This window comes from Anolis carolinensis, chromosome 1, assembly GCF_035594765.1.
Source record: "Anolis carolinensis isolate JA03-04 chromosome 1, rAnoCar3.1.pri, whole genome shotgun sequence".
Classification (NCBI taxonomy): domain Eukaryota; kingdom Metazoa; phylum Chordata; class Lepidosauria; order Squamata; family Dactyloidae; genus Anolis; species Anolis carolinensis.
Window position 1 is genome coordinate 208,393,501 of NC_085841.1, and position 16,849 is coordinate 208,410,349.

General features: G+C 44.9%; 1 protein-coding gene across 1 annotated transcript in view; it reads left to right on the top strand.

The window, feature by feature from the left end:
- Positions 1–41: 41 nt before the first annotated feature.
- cir1 (corepressor interacting with RBPJ, CIR1) overlaps positions 42–16,849 on the top strand; it is a 44,588-nt gene continuing 27,780 nt past the window's right edge. Inside the window, exons 1-7 of the mRNA XM_062969176.1 lie at positions 42–173; positions 5,315–5,409; positions 6,413–6,486; positions 11,511–11,524; positions 15,642–15,697; positions 16,390–16,438; positions 16,594–16,711. Coding sequence (XP_062825246.1) covers positions 102–173; positions 5,315–5,409; positions 6,413–6,486; positions 11,511–11,524; positions 15,642–15,697; positions 16,390–16,438; positions 16,594–16,711 — 478 coding nt within the window. The 5' untranslated portion in view covers positions 42–101. The remainder of the gene's footprint in view (positions 174–5,314; positions 5,410–6,412; positions 6,487–11,510; positions 11,525–15,641; positions 15,698–16,389; positions 16,439–16,593; positions 16,712–16,849) is intronic.

Sequence of the window (16,849 nt, forward strand, 5' to 3'; positions counted from 1 at the left end):
TCAGGAAGCTCCGGGTCAAAGCTTGGCTCCGGCGACTGTCAACAACACTCCCGGCGGCCTCCTTTCCTCCGCTCACTCAGAAGGGCCGGCTCGCCGTCATCATGGGGAAATCCTTCGCCAACTTCATGTGCAAAAAAGACTTCCACCCGGCCTCCAAGTCCAACATCAAGAAGGTGAGCTTCCTCTTCGCAGGAGAGGCCTGCGTCCCTTTGCTGCCCTCCCCCCTGGTCACCCTTCAGGGGAATTACTCGTTTCCTAAATACCCTAAAGCAGGCACGGGCAAACTTGGATCCACCAGGTGTTTTGGACTTCAATTCCCTCAATTCCTAACAGCCTCAGGCCCTTTCCTTTCCCCCTTAAGCCAATTAAACACCTGGAGCCAATTAAACACCCGTACCTGCCCGAAAAGCACCAGACCCCATCTGCTCCTGGAAGCTAAGCAAGGTTACCCCTGGTTATAATAATAATAATAATAATAATAATAATAATAATTTTATTTTTATACCCTGCCCCATCTCCCCGAGGTGACTCGGGGTGGCTTACATGGGGCCAAGCCCAGGCAACAAGCAATATAAAACTCAGCAATAAAAACATTTCAACAAATAAAATCACATATACCAATAAACAATAAGCACACTTTGATAAAAATCTGGGTTGACTCCTAAAAAGGATAGTGGGCCAGAAAAGTGCAAATAGTTTTGTACAGTACAGATTAGGAAAGAGGTAGGTACCAGGGACTATTATCCCATTAAGGTGCTGGAGGAGGCATACACCTAAAGACTATATACAGCAAGGAGTAAAAATGCTATAAAAATAGAATGGACAAACAAGGCAATCCCCAACTAAGGAGATCAGTCGCCAAAAGCCTGTTGGAACAGCCAAGTTTTCAGGCTTTTTCGAAAAATAAGGAGGGTAGGGGTCTACCTAATCTCCCTGGGGAGAGAGTTCCAGAGCGGGGGGGGGGGGAGGGGGAGGGGCACTATGGAGAAGGCCCTCTCCCTTGTCCCCACCAACTGTGATTGCGACGGTGGTGTGATCGAGAGGAGGGCCTTCCCTGATGAACGGAGAGACCATGCAGGTTCATAGGGGGAAATACGGTCACGAAGGTAGGTGGATCCCGAACTGTTAGTACTTAGATGGGGAATGGTAAATGAATATAAAGTACCACAGGCTAAATTTCAAAGGAAGGAAGCCACAAAAACCCCTCTAAGGATTCCTTAAGAAAAACCTATGAAATTCAAAGGGGTCACCATATGTCAACAAGCAACTGGAGAACAGGCTCATATGCACAAGGATAATCCAGGGGTTGAACTGTTGACCTGAAGGTTGGGTTGCTGACCTGAAGGTTGCCAGTTTGAATCCCTTAAATGGGGGTGAGCTCCCATCTGTCAGCTCTAGCTTGCAGGGGCATGAGAGAAGCCTCCCAGTTATCACATCCAGGCGTCCCCTGGGCAACTGGATCCTGACATCCCTACATCCTCATGATGATTTTAAAAAAATCAATGTAGTTGCTCCTTCCTTAGCCTCAGCTCCTGCTGGTGTTACCCAGAATCACCCAGTTGGAAATGGCGGAAGAGCCAATTGTATGGTATGTCTGCTTAAGTGTATGAAGAATTTAATGCACTTCAAGATTTCCATCAAGTATTTCAAGGGGCAGTCAGCCAGATCCTGACTAGTTTTGGATGCTAAGCGGAATATGCCCTGATTAGCACTTGGCCAACGAAAAACAAGACCCATGGGCAATTTTTAAGAGAAAGGATACTGTAAGTCGACATGCGGAGTGTGGAGAAGAGTAAACCACAGACCACCCATTAAAGTGCAGTCTGAGCCCTGCCACATGCACAGTGGATGACCACCTCACAGTGACACCAGAAGCACTCCCAAGTGGCCAGCTTCTGGTAAAAGGAAATCTAGTATGTTGTCGAAGGCTTTCATGATGTTTCACCCACATCTATGGCAGGCATAGATGCCTATTGCCTGCCATAGATGTGGGCGAAACATCAGGAGATAATACTTCTGGAATATGGCCATGCAGCCTGGAAAACACACAACAACCCTGAAATCTAGTATAATGCCAAGTTTTTAACTTTGTGGTTTTTTTAAAATACATTATCTGTACCCTCAATTCACTTCTGACACATTAAGAGAAAGGTTCCAGCCAAACTGAGTATTCATTCCCTAAGAAAACCTATGGAATTTAAGGTGTTGCCATAAGTCAATATATATCCTGTCCCTGGTGACCCTTTGAGCCCATTCTATAGCAGCTAACTGGGGACCCTTCCAGACAGGCCGTATATCCCAGGATCTGATTCCAGGTTTCTGCTTTAAACTGGATTATATGAGTCTACACTGCCATATATCCCTGTTCAAAGCAGGGATCCCTGTTCAAAGCAGAAAAACCTGGGATCAGATCATGAGATATAGGGCCTTCCCAAAGGGCCCTGGAGCCTATAAGGGAGCAAGGTTGATCTTTGCAGTTATTCTGAGGGTGATGTCCAATTCTCCTGAACATCAAGAACGTAAGTTTGTAAAATTTCTTAAGGAGCACCCAAACTGCCATGACTGCCAAAGATCACTTCTTAGATATAAAAGTCCCTGTCTAGGTCCCTGGTGTTGTCCTAAAGCAGTGGCATCAAATTTGTGGCTGTTCAGGTGTTTTGGACTTCAGCTCCCAAAATTCCTGGCCATTGGACAAGCTGGCTAGGGCTTCTGGGAGTTGGAGGCCCAAACATGTGGAGGGCTACAAGTTTGACACCTCTGTCCTAAAGTCATCCTTTGAAACCTGGTCATGGGATGTCCAGCACTTTTTAATAAAATAGAGGAGCCATGGTGGTACAATGGGTTAAACCCTTGTGAACTGCTGACTTGAAGGTTGGGTTGCGGACCTGAAACTTGCTGGTTTGATTCAGCGAGATGGGGCGAGCTTCCGTCTGTCAGCTCTAGCTTACAGGGACATGAGAGAAGCCTCCCAGTAACACATCCTGATGTCCCCTGTGCAATGTCTCTGTGGACAGCCAATTCTCTCACACCAGAAGCGACTTGCAGTATGTTCTTAAGTCGCTTCTGACACAATTAAAAAAATGGATTCATAGATTACTCTGTAACAAAATTTGAAAAAAAAATCTGGTCCTGGTTTGAAAGTGTTATTTCTTGTTTAATTGTACAGTATGTACTTTGAAAGTAGTTGTTATATTCCAGAAACCTTGTTTTTGGGGTTGGGACAAACTATGTTGAATTGGTTGAGACAATGAGATATTCATTGGGAAACTATAGCAAAATGTGCTACAGGATCTCCTGCCAAAACAAAGTTTTTGCAGTTTAATAAACTTTTTCCATGTGTTTATAAGAGAACTAATTAGAAAATGATATTTATAACCTAGGAACAAAAATCATGTTACATAGTATTGTCTACATCCTGTTGTCACCTCTTAACCTTCTCATTAAATGTATCTGTAGTCAGTGCTCAAGATTTATTTCCTTCTTGTGAAATGATTCACTGTGATCACACTGCTGATCACCTTTTTGACAATTTGCTATTGGTTTTCTTTCTGGTGACAGGTTGTTTGATGTTTAACTACTAGTACTGAACACTGAATTATAGTTTATAAAAAGGTAAAGGTTTCCCCCGACGTTAAGTCCAGTCATGCCCAAATCTTGGAGTTGGTGCTTATCTCCATTTCTAAGCTGAAGAGCCGGCGTTGTCCATAGACACCTCCAAGGTCATGTGGCCAGCATGACTGCATGGACCGGTTACCTTCCCACCGGAGTGGTACCTATTTATCTACTCACATTTGCATGTTTTTAAACTGCTAGGTTGGCAGAAGCTGAAGCTAATAGCAGGTGCTCACTCCGCTCCCCGGATTTGAACCTGGGACCTTTCGGTCTGCAAGTGCAGCAGCTCAGTGCTTTAACACACTGAGCCACTGGAGGCTCAGTTTATACTAGAAACTTATTCTCCAATTAATGTAGAATTATTCATTTGTCAAATTTATTTAATGAAATAAATAAAACTTGTTTGATGTGGTAGTTACATTGACAATCTCACAACAGCAGCTTGGCAAGTGTACCCAGGTTTTTAGTTGGCACATGTAAGTAAAATAGGGTGGAAATTTATCTTTGAGTGAATACAATCTGAAAGTGAAGTGAAGTCCTGACTTTGGCTTCATTTTTACAATCATTAAAATGTAAAAATTAAGACTTCCTCATTGTTTAATTATGCTTTCAGGTATTTATAGATATGTTAAATAGCAGCAATCTCATCATTCTGACTCCATAAGCTGGTTGCAAGTGTGAGGCCGTGGGGATGTCTGTCGTAATCTCCTTAGACCATTACTTACACCAGAAACTTCGTCAGATAGTGCCAACTCAGCTGCAGAGAGGCAAAACAAGGTTCCAGATCTTTTATTCTGGGCAAATCTTGCTAAACATCACACTACAGCAGGTGAAAAAAATGATAGTTTTCCAGAAGCTGGGCAGCCATGTGCTTTCCTCAGAAGAAATACAGGCCAGAGAGAGAAGGGGGAGGAGTTATAACTAGGGGTACAGAAAGCCAAGAGGGCCAAAGTACAAAGGAGGAGCTATTGCATCATACTAAGAGTACAGAAGGCCAAGAAGGCCAAACTACAAATCAAACACAATGTGGCAGATGAATATACTATGCCGTGGGACATAACACTCATACAGATCTTTGGTTCAGTGCTGGGATGACCAATCTGTAGGGCCAGTGGATGCTTTGCAAGTTAACCAACTGTTTGAGAGCTACTCTGCTTAAACTTTTTTTTCTTTACTTCCTTTCTTATTGTTGGGAAAGAAACATTATCCTCTTTGCTCCCTGATTGACAGTCAAACAAACTTTACTACTACGATAGGCTGAGCAGTAGTCTGACAGTAAGACTATGGAGTCATTCTGAATATGGAACAGTATTAATAATTATGTGTTACCAATCCATAACTATGATACAAATGTCAGCCGTAATCTTTGTGACCTCTATTTCAAATGCATTTTAGAAGTTTTACTCTAAATACTGTGTAGCATACAGATGGGTGAGAGGACCTAAATATATGGTCATTATTATACTCCAAATTAATTTTCTTGTTAGTAACCTCTTGCTATAAATGAGACTTCTAAGTTGTTTAATTTCTAGACAGATTTTTTTAAAAAAGGTATTGGCTGGTATAGTGGTGGTCTGAATGTTATCTAAACTTTGTATGTGAATATATCGGCAGTCTTTGCAAATGCCTGGATTACAATATTTAAATTTAATCAGTGTACATCATGGAGTTCCGCAAAAAAATTCAAATTTTTGTCAATTAGGTATGGATGGCAGAACAGAAAATATCTTACGACAAGAAGAAACAAGAAGAGTTAATGCAACAGTACGTTAAAGAACAGGAATCTTATGACAACAGGTGATGTTTTTATCTAATGTTATGCTAGAGAAAAATATACTATAGTACTTTACTTTTAAGAAATAGTAATAGACAATATTTTGAGATTTCTCAGTTAACTGTTAATTTTCCTTATGCATTTCTTTTTATAAATTATTTTACTCATGATATTTAAAGAGAAAAAGTCAGACAGTGATTAGAATCCTCAACGATGTAGAAGCATGTTAAAGAAAACTGTTCAAACCCACCCAGTTAATCTTTTTAAAAACCTCTTTTTTCATACCTTTCCCCTTTATATTTTAACTATGGTGAACTGCTGTGAGCAATGTATTCATGTCAGAAGGATAAGATAATAGAAATAGTCTTTTGCTAATCTCTTGTTTTCATTTTAAAATAATATTTTCTAATCTCAGTAATTGCTGATGAATATCTTAAAATCGATAAGCCTATCTGCCATAGTTTTTGAAATAGCACTCTAGAGTCTAAGCAAACTTTACCTCAGGAGTTTGCAGCTTTGATAATTCCAGTGGGTAATTTTTTATCCCAGGGTTATGTGGGAGCCTCACAAACTGCCAAAAGGAAAGGGAAAAAAATAGAAGTTACTGGATATCCACTGCACTATTTACAAAATAGATGTAATAAATTGGCCCCAATAGCTTCCAGAATATACTTGGGTTTATGTGACTAGTAGTTTTTCATAATTTGTTTGCATCGGAAAATCCCGAAGTTTTGTTCAAAACATTGAAAACGTATTTTTTAAATTTTGAGTGAATAAGCCCTACTGCTGTTTCTGGTAGTGAGCTGGTCAAGTTTCTAATGTAACTGGTAAGTTTTAATGCAGTTTCCTGACAATACTTTAAGGTTTAACTACTAGTACTGAAGACTGAATTGTAGTTTATTATAGAAGTTTATTCTAGAATTGATGTAGAATTATCTTTATCAGATTTATTTAATTAATTTAATAAATTTGTTTTTTAATGTTGGTGTGTGTTTCTGATATTGGATTGTTATACATCCCATTTAGATTGCTTATGGGTGATGAACGTGTAAAGAATGGTTTGAATTTTATGTATGAGGCCCCACCTGGAGCAAAGAAAGGTAACTTTGTATTCAGTAACTTCAGTGTTTTGTTTATGTTTGTGTTGTAAATATAATATGGTTCTTTGAGCCCATTTTGATTTAATTCTAACAAGCTTCCAATTCCTGTTGTTCCACCAACTCACATACTTTACTAAATTGAGAACTTTTATAATGGACAGGTTGCTTACTTGTAACCATGTGTCTTCGAGTGTACTCTGTGAATTCACACTAATGGAGAGACTGCGTCTGCGCGGGATCCTACGGAAACTCTTCCAAGCTAAAGTTTGAAATTTGGCGGCCTCTCTCCCCGGAGGGCATAAAAGGCTGCCCTGTGCACTCACTCCCCAGTTCCTGCGCTGCAAAGGCTACGAGAAAGGGAGAGGTTTGCACGTGGGGAAGGATTGTGTGAATTCACAGAGTACACTCGAAGAAACATGGTTACAGGTAAGCAACCTGTCCTTTTTCTTCGTGTACTCTGTGAATGCACACTAATGGAGACTAGCAAGCTGAGGTATAGGCTGGTGGGACAGAGCAAACCCGACGAGTTGAATGTCCAAAAACAATAGCTTTATTAAGGAACAAAGTGCAAAACAAGTGCAAGAGGAGATGGTCGAGAAAAAAACGACCCAGTGGCAACAAAACCTTTCAAGAGGTCAATGTATCAAACCGTGATACTCAGTATCAGGGGAGAAGTACAAGAATAACATGTTATAAACACCACCCTTAGGGAGAGAAACGTAGATTATAACAATATCCCCGAGAAAGAAAGGCATGGGGAAAAATAACGTACCAGAGGTACCAGTACTGAAGATAAGGTAACCCAGCATTTAACGGCAAAGAACAAATTGCAAGGTCAAATAGCCCCATACAGGAGGAAAAGACATGGGGCAAGTAAGTGTTACATAAGCACAATAGGGAGGCAGAAAAACACTTCAATAAAGTGGCGTGAACCCTCAAAAAACATAAAAGGCAGTAGATCTCGCTTTGAATAGGGAAGAAATGCTGTGAAAAGCAGGAGGACAAAATTGACCTGGTGAAGGCCGAGTCTCTGAGGTTCTTAGAGTCCATCCGGTAGTGGGATACAAAGGTAGAGGGGGTGGACCAAATTGCTGCCTGACAAATGGAGTTGAGGGGAATGCCCCTCAAGAAGGCAGTGGAGGCTGAAAGCCCTCTTGTCGACCGTTGGCGGATCGACGGAGGCGGAGGGCACTTAGCCAGTTCATATGCCAGTTCAATGGTGTGAGCAATCCAATGGGATAGTCTCTGGGGAGAAATCGGGTTGCCAAGTTTGTCTGCAGCATACGTGACAAAGAGTCTAGGAGTCTTACGTGTATGCTTAGTCCTGTTCCTGTAAAAAAGGAGGGCCCTTCTTACATCGAGAAGGTGAAGCCTCCGCTCAAGCGTGGAAGTCGGGTTGGGAAAGAAGGCAGGGAGGACAATATCTTGATTAAGGTGGAAAGCAGACACCACCTTGGCGAAGAACAGCCCGGTCGTGGTGAAAACGCAGGTAGGGTTCATCAACCCTGAGGGCAGCTAGTTCAGACGGTCTTCGGGCAGAGGTGACCGCCACTAGAAAGGCGACCTTCCAAGAGAGAAGGTGGAGATTGGCGGAAGCCATTGGCTCAAACGGTGCGGAAGTTAGTTGAGACAGGACAAGCTCGAGGCTCCAACCAGGGGTCGGGGGATGAATTGGAGGCCAAAGGTTGTTGTAGCCCCGAAGAAAAGTCTTGACAAGGTGACTGGAAAAGAGAGAAGGCTGTCCAAGACATTGAAAGTGCCAAGAGAGGGCAGCCAGGTAGGACTTCATCGAGGCTAAGGACAGTTGTTGGTCCGCAAGAGTGAGGAGAAAGTCCAGGACCAGCGGGACCGATGTAGAGGAGGGATCGATGGCACAATCTCGAAGGAAGGCCTGGAACTTCGCAATCTTACATGCGTAAGCCTTTGACATGGCTGGCTTATGGGCCGCCTGGAGGATTGTTTGGAGGTCTGGGTGGAAGGAGCTCAGGGAAGGATCCTCCACGCCGTCAGGTGTAGGGACGGAATGTCGGGGTGGGGAACCTGTCCTCCCTGTGAGGTCAGGAGATGAGGGACCGTCGGGAGAGTACGGAAGGTTCCTGAGCACATTTGTAGGAGAGTTGGGTACCACGGTTGGCGGGGCCAAGCGGGAGCTATTAGGATAGCTGACGCCGGAATCAGAAGAAGTCCTTCTAGTACTCTCAGGATCAGAGGGAAGGGAGGAAAGAGATAGATGGGTTCGGCTGACCAGTCCAGGAGAAAAACGTCTTGCCCCGAAGCAGGGAAGGTGTGTGTTGGAGGGGGAGGCAAAAAGATCTAGAGTTGGCCACCCCCACTCGTCGAAGATGGAATGCAGGATTTCGGGATTGAGACGCCACTCGTGGGGGGAGGTTGCGATCCTGCTGAGGGAGTCCGCCAGGGTGTTCTGGGCGCCCGGCAAGTGGACTGCTGACAGGGATATGTCTCTTGCTATGCACCATAGCCAAATTTCTGATGAGAGGGACATCAGTTTTCTCAAGCCCGTATCTCCCTGTTTGTTGATGTAATACATAGCCACGGCATTGTCTGTCTGGATTTGCACTGTCTTGTGGGGAAGAAGGCGGGCAAAGGCTCAGAGAGCTTTGAAGATTGCCAACAGTTCCAGAAGATTTATGTGCTGAGACCTCTCTTGAGGGGACCAGAGATCCCAGACCGTGAGATCGGCCATGTGAGCTCCCCATGCGAAGTTGGATGCATCAGTCGTAATTGTGATCGACGGGAGTGGAAGGTGAAAACGCAGGCCCCTGCAGATGTTCATCGGGTTCTGCCACCATCGAAGAGAAAGACGGACCCGATTCAGTACCGTTAGAAACATGGAGCTGGGATGTAGAAGATGTTTGAAAGTGTCTATAAACCATCTCTGGAGAGGTCTGAGACGAAGCCTGGCGAAAGGAGTGACCATGACGGTGGAGGCCATGTGGCCTTGGAGGACTTGAACGGAGCGGGCTCGGACCCTGCGATTGCACAGGAGGAGGAGCAGGTGTTGCTGGAGAGCCAGGAATCTGTCTGGCGGTAGGGAGGCTGTTTGAGTGAGAGAGTTGAAGAGAGCCCTGATAACGCGTATCTTGTTGGACGGGGTTAGATGTGACTTCTCGGTGTTCAGCTGAAGTCCGAGCAAGCGGAGGAGGCACAAGGTGTAAGATACATGGTTTTGTAAGGATGACGGATCGGGAGCGACAATCATCCAATCGTCCAGGTAAGGAAAGACCATAATGCCTTGTTTCCTCAGGTGAGCTGCTACTACTGCGACCACCTTGGTGAAGACCTGAGGAGCGGTGACCAGACCGAAAGGGAGGACTGCAAACTGGTAAGATTGACCGAGAATTTTGAAGGAGAGGAAGCGTCTGTGAGAGCGGCGTATCTATAGAGGTCTATAGAGGTCTTAAGTCTATAGAGGCAAAATAATCTCCTCGTTGGAGCATCGGAAGGATGGAGGCGACAGAGACCATCCGGAACTTTGAAGGAAGAATGAAGAGGTTTAGTGCTCGTAAGTCCAGGATAGGGCGAAGCCCCCCACCCCTTTTGGGGACAGTAAAATATCTTGAGAAGAAACCCCGAGCGTCCTGCTCGGATGGAGATGGTTGGATGGCACCCTTGGCTAGGAGGGAGTCAACCTCGGCGCAGATTTCCGGCGACGGGTTGGTGGAGAGGACACGGCCTGTGGGAGGAAGGCTTTCGAACAACCATCTTGGACAATGCGGAGAACCCAGGCATCCGAGGTGATAGACGCCCATTTGTGGTAGAAAGGAGCTAGACGGTCCCAGAAGTGGCAGAGAGGGAGTTTCGGACCGGGGTTCTCAGGTGGCATGGTGGCGGCAGGGGTATCAAAGGTAGAGGCGGTACCGGGAGATTGAGTGTCAGGCTCGACACTGGATATGGGGAGTAGTGGCATTACCCCGACCCCTAGTCTTAGAGGCCTGGTGTTGACAGCGGGGCTGCTGTTGCTGGCCGTGCTGGCTAGAGCTGGAGGAACGCCTGAAAATTTGGTGGCGAAAAGGTTGAGGAGGGAAGCGACGGTACCTCTGGGGAAACTATCGGGTTCGTTAGGTGTGAGGTTGGTTGGTTCCGCACTTAGATGCGAGGATTTTGAAGTCATGATTCGATTTCAATTTATCATCAGTCCCCGTGTTAAAGAGGCCGAGGGCATCAAAGGGCAGGTCTTCGATTACTTGTTTAGAAGACGAGGAGAGGCCCGAGGATCGTAGCCAAGCGTGTCGCCTGATCGCCACAGGATGACTGATCATCTTGCCGGCGGTCTGATGGTGAACTAAAGAGTCCACCTCCTGCTGGAGGGTTGAGAGGACGGAATGGTCTTCGTCAGAGAGCTTGGTGAAAAAGGGCTGAGCCTTTTTCCAGAGGATCTGCTGATACGCCCCCATGCAGGCACCGTAATTTGCCATTCGACACAGAAGAAGCGCACCGGAATATAATTTTCGGCCCACTGCATCGAACCTCTTTCCCTCTCTGTCGGCCAGAGAGTTAAATTGTCGGCCCAAAGATTGGGAGGCTTTAACCACCATCGAATTCGGGTTGGGGTGATGCTTTAGCCACTCTAGGGCCTCGTCGTCTGTACGATACCACGCCTCGATCTTTTTAGAGGTTGGAGGTATCAAAGACGGGGTCTTCCAGGTGGCCTGGATGACATCCAGTAGATAGGGAAGGAAAGGTAAGAGTGTGGCTGGGAGAGCTTGAGCCTGGACCCTCTTGAAAACAGGGTCGGTGATGGCCTTGGAGGTCTGTTTAATCTTCATCCCCAAAGCATCCGCCATTCTGACCATTTGGTCGGAAAAGGCACAAATGTTGTCTGTGGGAGATGGCGGATCAACTTCGTAGGCATCATGGGGTGGGGACAGGTCGAGTCCCAAAGAGACGACTAATGCCGACAGAATTGATTCCAGGTGCTCGACATCAAGCTCATCCTCCTTGGCCCCTTGAGGGGATCGAGGGGGAGAAGAAAGCACAGTCTCTGGAGGAGGTATCGCCTCAAGAGCAGCAGAAGTCTGTGGCTGATGGTCCTTAGAGGCGGAGGCCTGAACAGCTCGAGCGAAGCGAGACGTCTGTCTTCCCCTTTTGGGGGTCTGAGGAGGAGGAAAGAGTTCCTGATGGGCCTGCTGACGTGAAGGTACAGGCTGAAGGACCTTGATCACCGTGTGGGTCGAGCGATCAGGAGAGACCTGAGTCCCCCCCATCAGAAGAACGAGGAGGTGGGGACCGGGAAGGCGATAGTGGACACTGTGCCGGTTGTATCGGAGAGGATCTCCTAGAAGAAGCGGAGGAGGATGAACGTTGGGTCATGCGCCTCTTCGCCGGTGGGTGTTTGGATGGAACCCTCATGGATTTTCCTGGAGTCAGCGGAATGGGGCAGATTGCTGCCGGATCAGACTGGGCTTGACGGGATTCTTCCTGGGCCCTTTTGAAAGCAATTTTCATTGCAGAACACGACAGCAGTGAAGCCATATGGGACCGGGTGGAAACTACCAAGGCCAAAGAGCTTGAGGTCAACGATGGGCCCACCTTTCCAGACCGGGTCGATACAGTGGCCGTAGTAGCCGTGCAAGGCGGTTTCGAGGGTCTTCCCTTCGAGGATTTTGAACCGATGCAGGTTTTGTAGGTCTTGCCACCATTGAGGTTGATGTGGAGGCGGCAAACTCAGGAGCGAGTGATCTTTAGTGATCTTTCGTAGAGGGCTGCTCGAAGCCTAGCAGCCCTGTTTCTGCTTGCTTGGGCCATAAAGGCCAGGCAGATCCGGCAGGTACCGACGACATGGCCCTCGCCAAGGCAGAGGAGACACTTGGCGTGGCCGTCGGAATCCGGAATTTTAGCGGCACATTGAGTGCAGCACTTAAAGCGCGTAGTCAACATAAGAATGAATGAAGAGTCCGATGTGAGCTTTGCGGTGGAAAAAAAGGAACTGGGGAGTGAGTGCACGGGGCAGCCTTTTATGCCCTCCGGGGAGAGGGGCGGGGTTACCGCCAAATTTCAAACTTTAGCTTGTAAGAGTTTCCGTTGGAGCCCGCGCAGGCGCAGTCTCTCCATTAGTGTGCATTCACAGAGTACACGAAGAAAAAAGTTAGCTGTTAAATGTGATCAAAGAATCACAACTTTTCTCAAATGCTAAGAAATTGTACCCAAGGTCTGTTTCCTCAGCCAACCAAAACTCCCAGGACTCCATTGCATTGAACCCTGGCAGCTAGAGTGGTGCCTGAATTCTACAGTGTGGCTGCACGCCAACCTGGCCATGGCTGTGGCCAAGAGGGGAAGATGGCGGGTGGGGTTGGCTGCCCTCTGGCCAAGCCATCCCATCATAACTGCATACTGCCTAAAGGTCACATAATTCCCACTCCTGGCTTATAGAAGTGGGCTACTGGTTAAATATTTTTTGTTCTGCATAATATCAAAAGTTTGAATACTGGAAAACCACTGTTCTAATACAGTCCTGTGCATATTTATTTAGAAATCCTTACTAAAATGTATGGATCTTCTGAGTAAAAATATAAGAGATTTCAGCCTTAACTTTGAGTTTGATTTTTAAACTCAAAGTTAAGGCTGAAATCTCTTATATTTTTACTGAGAAGATCCATACATTTTAGTAAGGATTTCTAAATAAATATGCACAGAACTGTATTAGAACAGTGAGATTATTACACATATTGCACACCAATACATTTTGGAATATAAAAGCTTTGTCCAATAATTTTATAGATGTACTAGCTGTGTCCGGCCACGTGTTGCTGTGGCATAGTCAATTGGCCACCTTGATTAGCATTTAATGGCCTTGTAGCCTAAAAGCCTGGCTGCTTCCTCCCTGGGGGAATCCTTTGTTGGAAGCTGTTAGCTGGGCTGATTGTTTCCTGTCTGGAATTCCCCTGTTTTCAGAGTGTTGTTCTTTATTAACTGTCCTGGTTTTAGAGATTTTTTAATGTTGGAAGCCAGGTTTTGTTCATTTTCAATGGATGTCCCTAGGTAAGAAACAGGCAAGCAAGTGTGGTTTATATACCTGTTGCACCCCAGGGCAGCGTGAGCACTGAAAACCAGACAGAGACCAATAAACATATAATATCTTTATTAAAACAATTATAAATCCGGGAATGAATAGGTGGAAAGGTTGAGCAGATAATAGTCCTTTATGAAAAGGTATGAATTAGTCCAAAGCATTGAATGGAAATGTCCGATATTATTGTCCAAAATCCAGAAACCGAAACACGCTCAAAACTGTTGGAAAGTTCTTGAACGGGGAAAAAACAAGGAAGCAAGACAGAACAACAAAGTCCAAAGTCACTAGGAAGTCTTTGATATCAAGGCAGGAACGTGATGAAGCTGAGGCAAAACTTGGTTTAGGAACAAGGCAAGGAAGTAGACTTAATCCGGGTCTATTCGGGAGTCGCGGCTTGGCTTGGCCTGGCCACCAGGATCTGGAAACTTGATTTGGAAGAAACAGGAGCTAGAGTCGGTGAACCTTTCTCAGGAAACAGCAAAGTTGACACCGCGAAGTGTCCACGGTGCAAAACACTTTTATGGAACTTAGATTTGATCACAAACAAGGAAAGCCAAACTCCCTAAAGGTTCCCAAGAGAAAAACCTTCTATCCGTTATCCCCTCGAGATACCAAGCGGTTACTCCTGCAGAGTTCTTGTTTCTCAGATCTCTGGCGATGCAGAAACTCCCTTCTGTTGAAGGACACATTCTCTGGGGAACTAAAAACATCTGGTTCCGCCATGGGAGTAATATTTTCACTTTCTCTCCCAATTAAGGAATCATCCGAGCTATCAACAGCCGGCAGCTGTAATTGGAAAGATCTCTGTAGACTAGGTAAAAGTCAGAATAAGCTTCATCCTGGTCATAGTTCATTTCTGGATCAGGTTCAGAAGCCAAAGGTGGCTGGGTATGACAATACCTGTGGAATAATATCTAGTGTGGGAGAAAGAACTCTTGTCTGTTGGAGGCAAGAATGAATGCTGCAATTAGTCTCCTTGATTAGCATTTAATGGTGTTGTAGCTTTGAAGCCTGGCTGATTCCTCCCTGGGGGAATCCTTTGTTGGGAGGTGTTAGCTGGCCCTGATTGTTTCCCTTCAGGAATGTCCCTGTTTTCAGAGTGTTGCTGTTTATATACTGTCCTGATATTAGAGATTATATTGTCCTGTATTATTATACCACAGTATTTATGTATTATTATATTTATAATCTTATGTTGAAAGTGCTGCTGGGTGGGGAGCCTCTGCCCATGCTCCCTATCGGGCAGCAGCAGCGCCGCCGCCGCCAAGTGGCACAGCCTTCCCTTGGCAGGGAAAAGCCCCCAGCCAACAGGAGGATGGGTCCAAGGCGCTGCCTGTCAGAGCGCGCCTGGGAAGCCACTGAGGTGAAACTCAAGGAAAGCCGCTGCTTGTTCTTCCCTCTCGGCTCTTCTGCCTTCTCTCCCTCCACCCGCTCACCTGCCAGCTCTTGCCTTTTTGCACTGCTCTGGCCGGAGGGAGGACTGAGCTGCAAAAGAGGCGTGTACCAGGAAGGGGAGGGGGGCACACCTCATCAGAAAAGCGCCTGACTGAACTAAAACAAAGTAAGTAAAAAAAAACCAGGAAAGGCGAAAAGCATCCCTTCACACTTTGGAGTGGCTCATAGGGCCTCTGGCAGATAGCAGCAGGCCAGTAAGCAGCTGGGTGCCCCCTCGTAGAGGGCGGTTTCCCCCCACGCACAGGAGAGGGTGGGGCTAAAGGAGCTTTTGTAGCGTTTGCGCTGTATCATATTTCTTTTTGGAGTCTTTAAGTCTTTGTCACTGTGCATTTATGTTTTTTTGTTCGTGGTGGTCACTCATTGAATTGGTAGGCGTTTTGTGGCCAAATTTGGTGTCATTTGGCCCAGTGCTTTTGTTGTTTCCTCGGTCCTACAAATGAACAGTACATGACCTATCAAACGTTGTCTACAATGCTAGTATCTACAGAACTGTATATTTTATCTAATGCATTATCTTTGTTCTTTTTTCTTTCCATTCATGCTGATAATCAAACAAGAGACCAAAGAGGTAATTTTGACAATTTACTGTATTTTACATACATTTATTGGGCATGCATTTCAAAGTGCACAATTTATATCTGGCATTAATTTTTTTTGCTATTCTTTTCAGCAAGAGGGTGAAACTGAGTACAAATTTGAATGGCAGAAAGTAGCTCCACGTGAAAAGTAAGATTTATTTATTTATTATTGGGATGCCATTTATAGGGCTTTTTTTGCTTTCAGTAGGTTTCTAACAGTTTCATGTATCCAGCTGAACTGCAGTATTAAAAAACCTAGAAACTTTTTTGAATCTTTTTTTTATTTTTCGAATATGTATCATTTGAGTCCATGAGCTCTATTTGAGATCATATCCATAAATGGAGGGAAGCCAGATGAATAGAGGTCAAACTTAACAAAGTGCACTTACCACATTATTGACAGTCAGCAGATCAGGTCTGTGGCCATATAACTTTATTGAACTCATCACACAATAGTTGGATTCAGAATGCTTAATTTATACAACACAACCTTCTTGCCTCCAGAGCAGCCTGTAATTGGAGAGCAGGAAATCCATTGAATTCCAGGAGGCTACCTTGCAAAAGTCAGTACCAAAAATGCACCAAAGTGTATTACTAAAAACAACAGCAACTATGAAATCAGCACCTCTCTTTAAAAAAAAAATCAAAGTCTTGACAAATTTGTCAAAATGACAATTTTGGAACCTTTCAAACTAGCAGGTGAGACTTTTATAAACTAGAGTTTTGATTGATTGGAAGCACTCTTTTATTTCTTTTTTTGTATAGCTTGAATGTTCTGTAAAAGATAGCAGCAATGTTCTTTTTCTGTGTATATATATCTTATATTCTTGCATTTAACAGATATGCCAAAGATGACATGAACATCAGAGATCAGCCATTTGGTATCCAGGTAAGTTTTGCGCATCTCTCCCCCAGGTCTTACATATCAATGAATTTAAAATGTTCAGTAGTGTACATAATAGTTTACTAAGCCTTTATTATTCAATAATTTCATTGGACAGGAGGAGACAGAAAAATATTCATGTAGATATCATAATCTTACAGGTGCGGAACGTGAGGTGCATAAAATGTCATAAATGGGGCCATGTAAACACAGACCGAGAATGTCCATTGTTTGGCCTTTCTGGAATTAATGCAAGCTCAGTTTCCAGTGATGGCTCAGGTAGGCACTTAAAATGGCTTTTAATTAGGCAGTGATGTAATACCTTGAAATGTTTTCTCAGATGCATGTGGTTGCTATAGATTGGTAACAGCTTAGGTAGACAACAAAAGTTCTGCAATTGAAGAGTGTTACATTTTT